Source organism: Budorcas taxicolor, chromosome 6 (assembly GCF_023091745.1).
Source record: "Budorcas taxicolor isolate Tak-1 chromosome 6, Takin1.1, whole genome shotgun sequence".
NCBI classification, from domain to species: domain Eukaryota; kingdom Metazoa; phylum Chordata; class Mammalia; order Artiodactyla; family Bovidae; genus Budorcas; species Budorcas taxicolor.
The window spans coordinates 91766124-91782930 of record NC_068915.1 but is presented as its reverse complement, the minus strand read 5'-3'; the positions used below and the strand labels follow the sequence as shown (position 1 = coordinate 91782930).

At 46.1% G+C, this 16807-nt stretch overlaps 1 protein-coding gene across 1 annotated transcript; it reads left to right on the top strand.

The window, feature by feature from the left end:
* Window positions 1–7389: 7389 nt before the first annotated feature.
* Window positions 7390–9726, top strand: SOWAHB (sosondowah ankyrin repeat domain family member B). The gene has a single exon (XM_052642399.1). It carries the CDS (start codon window positions 7390–7392, stop codon window positions 9724–9726), a length of 2337 nt encoding a protein of 778 aa, XP_052498359.1.
* The last annotated feature ends 7081 nt before the right edge of the window (window positions 9727–16807 follow it).

Here is a 16807-nt window from a genome sequence, read left to right as displayed (position 1 = left end):
CTTTACCATCTGCGCCACCAGGGAAGTCCAAATGATCAAGTGTTTACTAAATAGAAGAAGTGGTCATAGAAGTTTATTGGGCAACTAATTTATAAGCACATCATGCTAATTCATATGGAATTCATGGCATTTTGCTAGCTTTCTATCATATCACATTCAGTTCTTGTTTGATTCTTAAAATCTTTTGGTCACACCCAGCGGCATGTGGGATCTTAGGCCTCTGATTAGAGATCGAACCCACATCCCCTGCTTTGGAAGTAAACTCTTAACCACTGGGCCATTTGGGAAGTCCCACATCACACTCATTTCTGACATAACATTAGTTAGTCCTGTCTGAAATGCTTTCCCATCCTGCTCCCCTCTCCTCCACCTTCACCTGACTGTCTCCTCATCACTGAGGTCTCCATTGATTGATACCTTCAAAGAGAGACCTTCCTCATCCATCCTGGCCAGAATCACTCTCCAGTCAATATCTTATCATTTGGCTCTTGTACCTGATCACTGACATTTTCTTATTTATTTTTATGTTTATTTTCTGTGTTTTCCGTACTGGATCTAGGTTTCCTAAAAGAGAATCTGTCTGTTTGGTTTATCATTGCATTCCAGCTCCAGAAAAGTGCATATATGGTAGGCCCTTGATAAATATTGATGAATAAATTAATGACTAAAGGCTCAGGACAGGAGAAGGGAAATAAATGCAGTGAGCCCCATATCATTAGATCATCTGACTTGTAAATTAGTGCCCTTGACCTCAGCTTGCAGTCCAGCATAAAAATGGTTTCCCCTGGCTATGTCAGAGCACCCTGGGGGAGTACCCAGGCTTCTGCAAGTCCAAATCTGAGAGAGACAGAGGAGAAGGAGGAGAAAGGGTGGGGGTGGTGGGGAGGAGAAGAGAGAGGAGAAGCAGAAGGGGAGGGGGAGAAGGAGGAGAGAGAGAAAGAGGAAGGGTGGGCTAGCACCCTGGGTGTCTCTCCTGCCTTTTGTGGTGCAACCTTAGCTCCAGCTTTACCCGGGGAGCTGTCCGCCTACCTGGAGGGTTGACACTGGGCAGCTCCACCCTCTTGGGTGGAGATTTCCACTCTACAGCCACAGTAGAAGTTTGGACAGAAGGCAAAGAACAAGCCCATCAGTATACATCCTACAAAACATACATATATATTAATAGCAAGGAGAGCTACTTCCTGCAAGACAATGATCTCTGTCCTACACACTTCCCATACTTGTTCTGAGGATCAAATAAAGGAGAATAAGCTGGAATGTGACACGTATTCGTGAGTCACTATACTACACTGTTAGCTGAGCGATTGCTCCTGGCAAAATGCCATTTGTGTTACTCATACCGTAGTACTAAAGATTTACGTAAGTGATTCCATGGTATCCTCTCACTCCTAGATGACTTCACTATCCTCATTCAACACCCCAAGTCACAGTTCTGTGATGGATCTCCTCCAAAGCCTCTCATTTCCACTACATATGGTCAGGCTCTTAATCTTGTCATCACGTCTAAATCATTTTATTTTTGAAAGCCTTAAACCTCAAGACCTAGGAATATTTGATGTCCTACTTACAGTAACCTAAACTTATAGCTCTATATACGCTTACTGCCTTGTACCTAATTTTCAACCCCACCAAGATGTCCTCAAATACCTCCTCCCCATCTCTTAGCCCCCTAATTAATGCAATAGCCATTTTTCTTCTTTCTGTTCTCAGTGGAGGAGTGGCTCTCTATCCTCCCCCAGAGAATCTCTCCATCTGGACTCTGGACTCCAGCCCCACCCCCACACCCTGTTTCATCAATTATTTACCCTCTCCTCTAGGTCTTTCAACTTATCCTTTCTTGGCTTTTTTCCCTCAGCACCTAGACACGATCATATCTCTTCTAACAACTACCAAAAAGATCTTAGATTACATGATCTGATAGTCTCCATATCTAGAATTCTCTTTCTCCTCCTTTTTTCAGGGTCAAATCTTTCTCCCCTCTAATCACTCCACACCCCTCCATAACCTGAGGTCTGTCCTCGCCATTCTCCTGAAACTGCTCCAGACCTGGCCTCAGTGACCTAACATGCTACGGTCACATTTCACCTCTTATCTAACTTGGCATCAACTCTAGAAGGCTGCTCCCCCTTCTAGTTCTGTGCTTCCTTGATACCACTCAGTGGTGTTCCCCTGCCCCCTCTAACTGCTCCTTCTAAGTCTCCTAACAGGTTTATTTCCCTTTTTCACCCTCCACCCCCTTCCCTTCCCACTGCTGGCATATCTCTTTCTAAGCAGTTTTATCATCACCTGTGGCTTAAATGACTGCTTATATACACTAATGGCATACATTCTTGGAGACTCCAATCTATATGGCCAACTGCCTTTTAAACATTCCTGTTTTTAAGGCCTGTGGCCGTTTCAAACTTAGTGTGACCCAAGCTGAATCGATCATCTTTCTTGTTTCCAAAACTGACTTTTCATTCTACATTTACTGTTTGAGTGTATGGGTAACACATCCATCTAGTGAGTTGGCCAGATACGTGAAAAAAGCCGGCTTGTTCCTCACCTCCGACTCCTCTGGCTCCGGATGCGATTGACATGGCCCCATCTCTCCAATCCATCCATTCGTCTCTTTCTCTGACACTGTTGAACATAAAACTTTTGGCTCCCTTTTCTGGATTATCTCAGTCATTTCCAGACTGTTCTTCCTGCTGGCCTCCATCTCCCTCCTCCTGATATTGCTTTTTTCCCCCTTTGTCATTGTTATTCAGTTATGTCTTTTTTCCTTCAGTGTCTTTTTCAAACTAAAAAGGAGTATACTCTTATTGTAAAATAGCCAATCGCTTATAAGGCTGTAAAGAAAAAGTTACCCTGATCCAGTCCTCAAATCTTACTCCCAAATACACTTGCATTTCTTCTACTTCACCTTTTTTCTTTTTTTGGCACACTGTGCAGCATGTGGGATCTTAGTTCCCCAAGCAGGGATTGAATCCACGTCCCCTGCAGTGGATTCTTAACCACGGGACCACCAAGGAAGTCCCTCTTCTATTTTAAGAGGCACTTTTTTCCCCCTCATATTTTAATATCTCTGAAATCAAACTGTATCATACAGTCAGTGTTGTCTGAGATTTGATTAAATACATTATTGCTCTGCAATGTGCTATTTTTACTTATTAATATGGGTCAGCATTCCAAACCAGCACTTATCTCCAGGATGATCTTTCTAAACATCAAATCTGGTTGGGTCACTACCCTCCCCCAAATTCTTCAAAGCTTCCCCTCCTTACCCCACCTCCACTTCCTAGGCCCCTCATCATCTGACTGTCTCCTACTTTTGCAAGTTTTGTTTCCAGCACATCTTCACACATCCTCTTCCTCAAAGTCAAGGATATGTATTTGCAGTTAGTTCTCCAAATAGACTCTGCTGAGCCAGATCTTGGTGCTGTTGTGCCTTTGTTTCCTCTGCCTCTTCCTCACCTCTTCTACTCCAAGTTGCCTCTTATTGGAAAACTGTCCCCGACCCTCTGCAAGCTAAGCCTGAGTTCTTCCTTTACGCACTGTTTCTCAGTTTCTCCAGCATCAGATGCATGTCTTTGTTAAGTTACTTAACACACAGGTTTAAGCCTCTTTTACTTGTTGCTTCCAACAAATCATTAGCTCTCAAGTACGTGTTCTTCTTTATATTCATTTCCAGCAGTGCCAGGGCAACACAGAGTGTTAGTTGCTCAGTTGTGTCCAGTCTGTGCGACCCCATGGACTGACCATGCCAGGCTCCTCTGTCTAAGGGATTCTCCAGGCAAGAAAACTGGAGTGGGTTTCCATGCCCTTCTCCAGGGGATCTTCCTGACCCAGAGATCGAATTTGGGTCTTCTGCCTTGCAGGCAGATTTGAGCCACCAGAGAAGCCCTCTGAGCTACTAGGAAAGCCCAACATAGTGTCGCATAAATATTTCTGGAAATAATGAACTGTATATGAGGGAAGCATAAAAATGTTCCCTGAGATATGGTGGAGAGCATTCTTATAGACCATCACCTTAACCTGGGACAAGAGAGAAAAAGGAGGAGAGAAGGGGGACTTCCCTGGTGGTCCAGTGGCCAGGATTCCATGCTCCCAATGCAGAGGGCCTGAGTTCCATCCCTGGTAAGGGGACTGGATCCCACATGCCTCAACTAAGGGTTTGCATGCCGTGACCAGGACCTGGCACAGCCAAATAAATACATAAATATTAAAAAAAAAAAAAAAACAGAGCAGGGAGAGAAAGTCTGGACACTAAACCACCTGGGCACCCAGAAAGCTAAATAATGGGGATTTTCTTCCTTTTCCCCATTTTCTACTCCTCTAGACCTAGTTCCACCCTCAACCAAAGAGAATCTGATTTCAACAACCAGGACTTTGATGACCCCTTCCTTTTTTTCTAGTCTAAGTGCTTCAAGTTCAGACCTCTATGTCATCACCCTCTCTTGCCACAAGTACCCTATCCAGTTTCAAAAAGTACTAAAGGGGGATTCTTTTCACTTGCCACTCTTCAGTGCCCATCTGAGTTTTCTGTTTGGCTTCCCTCCTGTCCCAGGTGTGGATACACCTGGCAGGTCCATCAAGACTCCATCAGGGAAAAAAAAAAAAAAATGAAAAGAAACTAAAGTGTAATATAAAACCTTTATTTTAATAACTATTCTAAAGGCTTGAATATCTGGGCTTCCCTGATAGCTCAATTGGTAAAGAATCCGCCTGCCATGCAGGAGACCCCAGTTCGATTCCTAGGTAGGGAATATCCACTGGAGAGGGATAGGCTACCCCTTCCAGTATTCTGACCTGGATAATCCCCATGGACAGAGGAGCCTGGCAGGCTGCAGTCCATGGGGTCGCAAAGAGTCGGACACAACTGAGTAACTTTCTCTTTCAAAAGCTTGATGTTAACGTAGAGACCTCAGTGGGAAACACTTACCCCCTCTTAACCCTGTTTTGGGTTCAGATTCAAGAAAATGCCAAAAATAGACAAAAATGTTTTCCAGTTCTTTCTGACCTAAATAATTTAAAGCCAAGGGTTCCAATTCATTCATGGAATAGTACCAGGGTATATTGGAGACTTAAACGAAGCTCAGCTAATGTGACCTTTGTGTCAGTCAGTAAAGCTGGCCCACGATAACACAAGTTGACAATTGTGAGGCCAAGATACTTTCAATACCTTCCCTTAGCAAAAAGGACAGGGGCTCATGAAACAATTAAAAATAGTAGAGCAAAAGAAGAAAAAGTGGAAAAATGAAGGGAATACAAGAAGGAAGACTGGCACTGACATGAAGGAGAAAATAGGAAATACAGCCAGCAGAGGATATAAAAAATAAGCATATTTGGGGTGAGGATAAACAGTCACAACAGAAGGAAATAAGAAGACAGCTAAAGAAAAGAATGGGAGAGGGCGGGGTATCAGATAGGTAAGTAGATAAAACAAGAAAAGTACTTGGGCCTGTGAATAGACGAATAAAGAAACAGAAGAGGACCAGAAGGATTATTTCAGGATGAACATGTGGACAGGTAAACTGTAGAAGAAGCAACTGTTAGGAAACGTGCTGTAATTCTACTGTCTTGAGAGGCCAAGATTTTCATATTAGAGTTTGTCAAGCTCTAGTCTACAAATGGGACTTCCCTGATGGTTCACTGGTAAAGAATCTGCCAATGCAGGAAATGCAGATTCTACCCCTGGGTCAGGAAGATCCCTTGAAGGAGGAAATGGCAACCCACTCCAATATTCTTGCCTGGAGAATCCCCATGGACAGAGGAGCCTTGTGGGCTATACAGTACATGGGTCGCAAGGAGTTGGACACGATTTAACAACCACAAAGGCACACAGGCAGTCCACAAGTGCATGTGGAATTAGGAAGTTTACAGACCCTAAGTGGAGAATGAGAGTCAAGCTGAATGCTGGAAACAACCTGGTCGAATCCAACCACAAGACGCTTGTTCCAGCCATGTGAAAGCCACTGCTTTCACATTCTGAATGCCTGGAGGAAATGTGACATTTGGAGGGAACCAACTTCACCACTTAAGCCAACACAAAAGAGACTGTACAAATCTCTTCTGTTCCTAAATTTTGAAGTAAATAAGAGCAAGGGCACCAGATAACTTAACTGTCCATTTCAGCTACTAGGGAATTCACACATCAAATTTGATTTTTTCAGCAGCTTAGAGTGAGACTCAGTTCAGTTCAGTTCAGTTCAGTTGCTCAGTCGTGTCAGACTCTTTGCGACCCCATGAATCACAGCTCGCCAGGCCTCCCTGTCCATCACCATCTCCCGGAGTTCACTCAAACTCACGTCCATCGAGTCCGTGATGCCATCCAGCCATCTCATCCTCTGTCGTCCCCTTCCCCTCCTGCCCCCAATCCCTCCCAGCATCAGGGTCTTTTCCAATGAGTCAACTCTTCGCATGAGGTGGGCAAAGTATTGGGAGTTTCAGCTTCAGCATCAGTCCTTCCAAAGACTACTAGGAGGAAAAAGGCCTTCTTCCTGTAACCAACCTGTAACCTTCGGAGTGAGTTCTCTTTTCAGTGCAGACTTGGGCTTATTCGGACCCCTAGCAGCAAGCGTCCGGAGGAGTCGCCCCAGGGTTTATCCCGAGATCCAGGTGGGCTTGCTATGGATGCGAAATTTGTCCTCCACCCCACCCCCCGCACCTCGATGCTGCCTCCGGGTATCTGAAATTATTAGCCTACAGCGTTAAAGGTGTGTTTGGAGAGACCGCAAGACGCTGGTTAATTTGCACCTTTTTCTCTGCCCAGCGACTTCAGCCCGGACTTACGCTAAGAAAGGAGCGGGCGAGAACAGCTCTCCTATTGTTTGCGTTTCCTACGTGGCCGAAACCCAGAGGAGCGGCGGGTCGCCTACCTGCCTTCCCTGCCCGGGCCGGGAGCGGCTGCGTGACCGGCCGCGCGGTTCGTGGCCGGCGCCGGGTCGCCGGCCACCTCACCTATGGCGCTTTCTTCCCGGTTCGGACCCGCCTGACTCATCTGGGATGGGTGGCAGGGGTGGGGGAGACTTCACAGGGCGGAGGGACGGGAGGAGGCGGGCCAGGCCCTTCCCCCGAGCCGGGGAGGAGGCGTTGCCAGGGCGCAGGTGAAGCCGGCTGCGGCCGATCCCGGGAACTTTCGCCGCGGGGACTCGCGGCGCGCGGCGCGCAGGGCCCTCCCAGGGAGCCGCCCTCTCCCACCTGGGCGGCGCGCGGGGCCTGTGGCCGGGGGCAGCCCGCCACCCTCTCGGCACGTTCTGGGTCTGCCCGCAGGCCGCGGCTGATGGAGGCGGGTGGCGCCACTCTGGGCGCAGGTGACACACTCCAGGCCGGGGTTTCCGCCGGCGCGGGAGAGCGCGGGGAGGGCGAGACGCAGACACCTCGGGGCCGGGGGACGACGGGGCCGCGATGGCCCGGGAGCTGAGCCAGGAGGCGCTCCTGGACTTTCTGTGCCAGGCCGGGGGCCGGGTGACCAACGCCGCCTTGCTGAGCCACTTCAAGAGCTTCCTCCGCGACCCCGATGCGCCCCCGGGCCAGCAGCAGCGCCGCCGCGAGCTTTTCAAGGGTTTCGTCAACTCGGTCGCCGCAGTGCGCCAGGACCCCGACGGCACCAAGTACGTGGTGCTCAAGAGGAGGTACCGGGACCTTGTAGGGGAGGAGGAGGGGCTGCGGCGACCCCGCGACCCGCCCGCGGCCGCCGCCCCTGCAGGGGGAGCTGCGCCCGGCTCCCCGCTCCCCGCGCGCCGGGGGGAACACCCGCTGCAACCGCAGCCGGGGAGGCGGATCCGGCGTGAGGAGGCGCCAGCAGGTGCCGCAGCCCGGGTCGCGGACGCAGGTTGCAATGGACTCCCCGCGGGCGGCGCCCGGGAGGCGGCGCGGGGAGGCGGCAGGCCGAGGGGCCGCTCCGGACATCGGTCGCCGGTGCCCGCGGCCGCGGTGGCGGCGGCTGCTCAGGACCGAGACAGATGCGCGGCGGCAGAGACGCAGGGCCGCTGCTGCTGGGAATGCCTCCAGAACGGCCTGGGGGGGCTCCCGGACCCCGCCACCGCCACCGCCAGCGCCGCGGAGAAGCCGGCCCAGGACGACCGCGGGGCTCTCAGGCCGCAGCGGGAAGATGCGCCCGCGGAGCCCCCGCCAGGGCCTGCCGCGCCCCGCTCGCCTCCTGCCACCGTCGAGGCTGCTGCACCGCCCGCTGTCTTGTCCAGTCCCAGTCCCGCAGGAGATCCGCCCGCGCCGGTGACCCCGGGCTCCGTGCACTACTCCACTCTGCAGCAGCAGCAGCAGCGCACTCGCGAGTGGGTAGCCAGACACCCCCAGGTACCCGAGACCCGGGACCACGGCCCAGTCCGAGCCTGGTCGGTGCTGCCAGACGACTTCCCTCGGCTGCCCTCGGAGCAGGGCTCCTGGGTCCAGGAATCTGAGTCAGCGTCCGCGGAACCCCCTCCTCCTTCTCAGTCTCTCGTCGTTCCCACTGTTTCGGAAGTCTGGCCCGGGGATTCTCCGCTGGCAGTCTTTCGCAGCATTCGTTGTCAGCTGTCCCTCCAGGATTTGGAGGACTTCGTGGAACAGGAGAGCCATGGCAGTGAGGAGAGCAGCAGCGGCCCCAAAGAGTCCCCTGGAGGTTCCGAAGACGGGCAGCGTCTGGCCCTGGGAGCCCCACATGGGAGAAGGCTCAGGAATCCAGCTGGGGCCCCTTCTCCAAAGGAGGCCAGGCCCACCAGGAGCCCCCAGGGCCTCAGGAATATAGGAGATGTTCACACCTCTCAGCCGGTCTCCACAGGAGCTGATGGTCCTGCAGGCGACTCCCAACCTTTATCCTGGCCAGCTCCCAAACTAAGGAGATCCCTAAGGAGGAGCTCCAGAGCGGGGAGAGCCAAATTGTCCTCCTCTGATGAAGAGTGCCTTCAGGAGGATTTGCTGAAAAGGAGCCGGCGCCCACCCCGGCCCAGGAAACCCTCCAGAGTGGGAGCCATGTCCAGCCCAAGGGTGGATGCTGCATTGACAGTAGGACATGCAGACATTAAGGCTGCTGCTGCCGCTGAGCAGGATCATCCACACAGCTGGTGGGCCCCTGGAGGGGACAGGCCCGTGGCCTCGGTCCCCCACAGATCTTCCGAGCACAAGTCATCCCTTGTCCCCCTCGATGCCAGGGAGCATGAATGGATCGTGAAGCTGGCCAGTGGCTCTTGGATTCGGGTGTTGAGTTTGTTCTGGGAGGACCCCCAGCTGGCTTTGCACAAAGACTTCTTGACCGGGTACACTGCCTTGCACTGGATAGCCAAACACGGTGCTCTCAGGGCCCTTCAGGACTTGGTCTCAAGTGCACAGAAAGCAGGGATTGCTCTTGATGTAAATGTGAAGTCCAGCTGTGGGTACACCCCGCTACACCTTGCGGCCATTCACGGCCACCAGGGGATCATCAAATTGCTTGTGCAAAGGCTGGCATCTCGTGTAAGCATCCGAGACAGCAGTGGGAAGAAGCCTTGGCAGTATCTGACCAGTAATACCTCTGGGGAAATATGGCAGCTACTGGAGGCCCCACGGGGCAAGCCCATTTTCCCCGCCTATTCGTTGGTTCGTAGCTCTTCCCCCACCAGGAAGGCCAAGAGCCGGGAAGTATCTCGACATGTCACCCGAAAGACTTCCTTAGCTGCACTCCTCAAAAGTCAGCACACCAAATGGAAGCTGGCCAACCAGTATGAGAAATGCCCCAATCTGAGGGAAAGAGAGGAGGACAGTGACTGAGGGGAGCCCCTCTCTCCAACATGACCTCCACACCCCCATCCTTGAGCTATTCAGTGAGAGAATCCAGGGAGAGTGGAAAAATTGCCGAGGAGTTGGTTGAGAGGTCAAGTGAGATGGCCTGCCTGTTTACCTCCCTTTATTCTGTGTCAGCGCATCCTGGGCCTTCAAGGTCATCCAAGCTTTCTAACAGTGAATGTAGACAAGGTACCTAAACCGGGGTGTTCTTCCCCTTCCTTTGCCACCTGGGCACAGGTGGCCACGCCATTCTCCCAAGCAGCCACCCCAGGCCTTGGCTAGGGAGGGAACAGATGTCTAACAAGAAGAGAGGCAATTCAGGGAACTGACAAGCCTCAAACAAAATCCTCTCGCTGGCTAGGAGCTCTCTGGCTTCCATTCATTTGGAGAATAAATCTTGGCTGAGAGGAAAAGTACCAGGTTTGAAATCAGATGGTTCCTCTTCTTTCTTCTCTCTCTCTCTCTTTTTTTTTTGCATTCAAATCGGTGCAATAAAATTATTACTGGGAAGTAGAAGTTGCACTAAGAGATTCATCTACCCTATCCTCAGGTTTTCCTTTGAAGGCGACCTTTGGTGGCCAGTGCAAGAAAAGATTAATGCCTCTTTTCAGAGAAGCAGTTGGGTAAGATCCAGTTGTGATGACATTCAGGCCCTGCTTTAAAAAAAAAATCAAAACTAAGGGGAACTTTCCAAATGTAAAAACTGTATGGCTCATTTGCATAGTGACTGAAACCATCTTTTATGGAAACTCCTTCTGTGACAAACGGCAGAATTAGCATTAGTAGTTTTTAGTGGGTCTGAATGGCCAATATTCATACTCATGGAAAGAGAAATGATTTTGTTTTGGGGATGCAATAAGGGTTGTGAGGTGAATGCATCCCCACCAGGAATTCTCTAAGCTGCTAAATATAATTTTATTTGCACTAAACTCATTGCCAATTAAGATTAAATATTAGCCTTGAGTTAGTGCTGTGTCTCTAACAGGAAGTGCTCTTTTATTTGTTTGTGATGAGACTGATCTCTGTGGATCCATGGAATAAAATAATGACTAGTTAATAAACTGCAGTAGGACATCAAGATTTCAGAATGTCAGTTCAAAGAGAGTTGCAAGATTAAGTGTCCAAATCGAAATAGTTAATTTTTTATGGAGATATTTTTATGTGCTGTGGCAATGATGTTGTATTTTTAACGTATTTTTGTGTTTCTTCTGGCTTCCCACCCCATTAAAATATCAACAGATATTTGTAGTTTATTGTTCTTATGCTGATTACTGTTAACTTTCTTCTTTACAAAATTGTGTCTCAGTGAATGTCAAATATTTTTGTTTCTTTGTTACTTTATAATTTTGCTGAAATAAATGTCTTTCTGTTCTATTAGAAAACAAAAAACAGGCAGAATAAATAAATCTAAGTATTGCTTTTCTCCAAAAAGGCCTATACTCGGGATGAAACTTTAGCAAATCAAATCAAGAAAGCTACAGGCACAGATGGTAGGTGTATGGTTAGAAGAAATGAAATTTTTTAAGATAAAAGATAAACATTTATGTGAATACTCTAGTAAACCTGGTGGTCTCCAAGGGTGGAAAAAAATCACAAAAATGTCAACTTCTTTTAAAAGTCAAGGAAATGTTTTTACTTTACCATGTTGTTATCACAATGTCAATTTATTCAACAAGTATGTTTTCCTTAGTGCTTTGGGATTTATAAAGGCGAGTGGGACACAACTTCTCCCGTCTTGAACTTAAAGATCTAACAAGACTTTTTACTGATTGATTTATACCATACCTTTCTCTCAAAGTGTCTTTTAAAGTTGCATTATATTAGGTATAAGCTTTTGAAATTGAGACAAAGGAAAAAACAAAAAGATACTACCAGGAATGAGGACAAAACCACTCCAATGCAAGAAGAAATTTTTTTTTTCTAAGTGTTTCAAGTACAAAATTAAGTGCTCCAGAGGATTTCTGAGGAGAGACTCCTTTGGGCTAGGAAGATCAGGGCGGGCTGCTGGAAGGCCAGGCATCTTTAGGTGAATGATCTTGGCTTTCCACAGAAACCAGCTGTGTTGGTTCTACCACATTCTTGACTGGCTGCCACGTGTGATTTCATAGCACAGCATTGACTGATTGCTCAATGGTTAGAACACAGTCCCAGGTTCATTCTTAGGAGGATCCATCAGGTCCCTCTGTCCACTATCACACCTCTGACTCTGATCGACTTTCCAACGTGGCTAACATGTATTTGGGAAGAATGTGGGGCAGAAGAGGGTTTTGAGAGCGAAGCACAGACCTGTTGGAGTCACTCTTTTGCTCATGTCGTAAAGCACAGACTAGGTGGACTGCCCGGGCCAATCTCCTCCGAGCCTCTCCCTTCCACGCACCCCACACTGAGGCCTCGCCAAACTACCAGAGTGCGAATGCTCTTACCCTCAAAATTTCTGTCCTGGTGCTGAATTCTTTCAGCTTAGAATCCCTTTTGCTCCTTTCCTGGAGATATTGTGTGTTTCAGAGTACAGCTCAGAGGTTGATGCCTTCATGAAGGCAAAGCTTAGGGATGTATTTGGAGGACACTTAGCTGCTCATGACTGTGCGGGGTATGTGGCATCTGTGGTGTGGCAGCCTGAGGTGGTGTGGAATAAGGTGAGGATGGAAAGGGAATTTAAGGTCAACTTGGAAAAGATCTTTTATGGTGTGTGTATGTGTGTGTGTGTGCTTAGTCGCTCGGTCGTGTCCCAGTCTGTGACCCTTTGGACTGCAGCCCACCAGACTCCTCTCTGTCTATGGAATTTTTCAGGCATGAATACTGGAGTGGGTTTCCATTTCCTCCTCCAGGGGATCTTCCCAACCCAGGGATTGAACCCAGGTCTCCTGCATTGCAGGCAGATTCTTTATTCACTGAGCCATCAGGCTTCCCCGATTTTATATGTCAAGACAAATAGTCATTTTAGAGACTTCCCTGATAGTTCAGTGGCTGAGACTCCATGTTCCCAATGCAGGGGGCCCAGGTTAGATCCCTGGATGGGAACTAGACTCCACATGCCACAACTAAGACCTGGAGCACCCAAATAAGTAAATACTTCTTAAAAAAAAAAAAAAAAGCCTATTAAAGATAAAAAGAAAAATAGGCATTTTCCAGAAAGCCAAGGATTGTCCAATCTCCTCCAGAAAACCTTAGTGTACCTTAGTGTAATACAAGTATGGAGACATTCCTAATGTCTTAATTTGAAAGCAAATAAGTAGACATATAAATTGAAGTACTGTATAGGATATACTCAATTTTGAAGTTTCCCTTTCAGATTTTCCTTGCCTTTGATGTTAATGCTGCTTTGCTGGCAAATAGGGGGAGGCAATAAAATAATTTAAGAAATAAAAATTTATTATTAGAGGCAAACATTAGAAACGTGATAATCTTAGCTCAACCACTTGCTTTTTTGTAGATAAAGTTGTAAAGTGGTGAGTTTTAATTTTATATCTAATATCTACTATACTGTGATATTGTTATTTTCTGCTAGCAAAACTGCTTTTGATTTAACATTTCAGAATGTTCCACACAGCATGCCATGACTTCCAGAGGATTTTATTTTCTTAATGCATTTTTTAAAGTAACAACTTTGATCTATATTTAATAGTTCACATACCATATAATTCGCCTATTTAAAGTATACAGTTCAGTGGTTTCAGGTATGTTCATAGAGTTGCACAACCATTACCACAATAAATTCCTGTATACGTTTGAGAACTACTGACCCAGGGAATGAGGAGCCACTGACAGTTAACGTAGACACATAAAGACTGGGGTAAAAAAAAAAGATTCCTCTTGCTGCAGCCAGGGAGACAAATTAGAGGCAGAGATCAGTTAAGCTATTGTAGTGTCCTAGTTTCATATTGGAAATAGGATTGTTGACTCCATCAGCTGGATGAGGTGAGTGAGTTTGAATGTCTAAGATGAGGAAAGAAAATTTTAGTTGGAGGGGCTGCCTTGGTTGATTAAAATCAGAAAAAATTAAGTAAGCTCCAAAAGGATCTCTCCATTTCCTCTCATCCCAATGTCCTAGTTCAGTGATTCAGTTCAGTTCAGTTAAGTTCAGTCACTCAGTCGTGTCCGACTCTTTGCGACCCCATGAATCGCAGCACGCCAGGCCTTCCTGTCCATCACCATCTCCCAGAGTTCACTCAGACTCACGTCCATCGAGTCCGTGATGCCATCCAGCCATCTCATCCTCGGTCGTCCCCTTCTCCTCCTGCCCCCAATCCCTCCCAGCATCAGTCTTTTCCAATGAGTCAGCTCTTCGCATGAGGTGGCCAAAGTACTGGAGTTTCAGCTTCAGCATCAGTCCTTCCAAAGAACACCCAGGGCTGATCTCCTTCAGAATGGACTGGTTGGGTCTCCTTGCAGCAGACCTCTTCACTACTGTGAAGATGGTCTAGGTTCAAGTTGGCACTGACCTAAGAGTATGAATGCGATCTCTGTAGAGGCTGTTATAGCACAGCAGTATGAGTGTGTGTGCTTGAGTTCGCTGACATCAAACAAATAATTAAAAATGTGTCATGAATCAGTGGACTGTGTAGTATTTAGGGTCGTGGGTACCTGGGTTCCTGTTCTGGCATGGACAGCCTTCAACTTCTTGGTTTTCTCATTTTTAAGATTTTTTTTTTTTTTTAATTTAAAGATCAAGTGAATGAACACAAAGTCTTGAGAAAGTATCTGGTACATAGTAAATCCTCAGTAAATGTTAGCTATTATTATTTTAAACACCATTCAAAATATACAGTTCACTTAAATTTTCCATCTATGCTGAAGACAAAGAATTCTCTAGTTGATTAAAAAGGTGCTACAAGAATAAGATTTGCTGATAAAACCAAACACTTTTCCTTGTTTCAGATACAAAAAGAGCTTTTATGTCTCATTTGAAATGAAAAAGACTTTTCAATTATCTCTCCTGTGTAACAATCATGAGCTATTATGGTATGTCATTAAACAAAATTTGGTTTTAATTGAAGTCATGTAAACTATTATTAGCACCAGTCAAATTAGCAGCTCTGGTTTAGTCTGGAATAGAAACCCAGGCAGAGGTCTGAAGGGGTAAGGCTTATGGGGAGTCAAGTGTGTGTCTATGTAAAGCTACCATCACTCAGGAAATCTGAAATATCTAAATTCAACCATGCAGTAAACTTTACCAAAATTCCACTAACTTGGTCAAGATGAAGTCTCACTGATTTGAATTAAAAATTATTGACGTATTGAAATATTCTTCCTCTTTACTCTAGCACTTCTTGATTCTTAGCTCCCAAGTTGGCCTCCTCTTTTCTACTTTTAAGACTTTTTTTTTTTAAGGCATTACTGTATGTAAGTTATGCTTCAAACAAGAAAATGACAGGACAAATAAGGAGAAAGATATTTTTGAAGTTACATGTTGGCGTCAAAGCCAGAATTCTGTTTTCAGAGGGTCTGATTCTCCCATGTGTTCCATTTCTCCTTTTAAGAGTGAAGTGACAATGAAAATTGCTCAGTCGGGTCTGACTCTTTGCAACACTCTATACAGTCCATGAAATTCTCCAGGCCAGAATACTGCAGTGGGTAGCCTATTCCTTCTCCAGCAGATCTTCCCAACCCAGGAATTGAACCGGGATCTCCTGCATTGCAGGTGGATTCTTTACCAACTGAGCTACGAGGGAAGAGTGAATATTCCCAAATCCAGCAGCTATTAGTAGGCATTTTAATGCCATTGCACTTTCTGAAACCATAATTGTTACTCTGACAGAACTTTATTTAAATAAAACCAATTCAGTTTATATTCTTATGCCATAAGATTTAGTGTTTTTATTTGAGATGTATCCAAGATTCTTAATAAAGGAAGGCATCTGCATGAAGCAGCTGACCAAGTGACCGTGAAAACTCCTAATCCTGGGAGTGATCTGTGCCTCTCTGAGAAAAGGATTAGTTCTCTAAACGCAGGACACAGACAGAAGTTGCATTGGGTGCCACCTCACCACAACTGTATGTCCCTTATGTGTGTGTCACCGTACACGTTCTGCGGTCTTTTGGGTCCAGGTGCTTTCCTGCTAAAAGCTTCTTTAAGACCACCTGGAAAAGCAGAGTGAGAGAACAGGTGGGACTCGTATTACCTGGCAATCTCGGATCGTGGGCACAGGACTGTTTTTATTCTACCAGAATTAATGTTTACTCTTTATTGTGGTAAGCATCTGACTCGAATTCCACTTTGGACATATTTCCTCAGGTTCAAAATTCCTTATGTCTTTATTTTCTATGAGTTAAGAAGAGAAAATCCTAATTCTTTATAAATTTAAAGCCACAGCATCCAGATACTGGCTTATAATGGGAATTGGATTTGCAGTAATGAACTGTTGGTGTTCCTTAAAAAACAAAACAAAACCACAATAGGAAGTTTACAGACGTTGTTATATTTTGTGATGTGGCAAGGTACCATAATACTCCCATTATCTGGTAGGTATGGGAAATGGATTGCTTTGAATAATAAATTATGCTATTTCGTAAGAATTTCTCACATGTACTTCACATAATTAATAGTTTAAGAAAATTGAACTACAATTAAATACACTCAGCACTAAAACTGAACACAAACTAATTTATGGTTTCAAAAAGCCATACAAGATCCATAATGCTTTGTGATTATTACTATAAATATCAATTATCTTTGCATTTAAATACACAGAACTAAAGTCAGTTGATAAAAGGTTGGGTTTGATAAATTTTACATCTATTTTCATATTTTCAAAGAATTTTAAAATCATATAAACAATACATGTTTATTGTAAAAAAAAAAAATCAGATAACACAGATAAAGAGAAGAGAATAAGAAAACCAAAACTTACCCTATTTTACTACCTTAGGGTAATCACTGATGATATTTTGGTGTGTATCTTTCCAGAATTTATAACAAAAATGAAGCTATACTGTGCATAGAAATTTCCAGCCTATTTTATTGCTTAATATGTTATTATTTTTCCATTTGAATTGGGTATTATATACTGAGTGCAAGGTCAAAGTTTAGATCTTTAAATGGCTGAAAGTGGGGCAGTTCAGAATT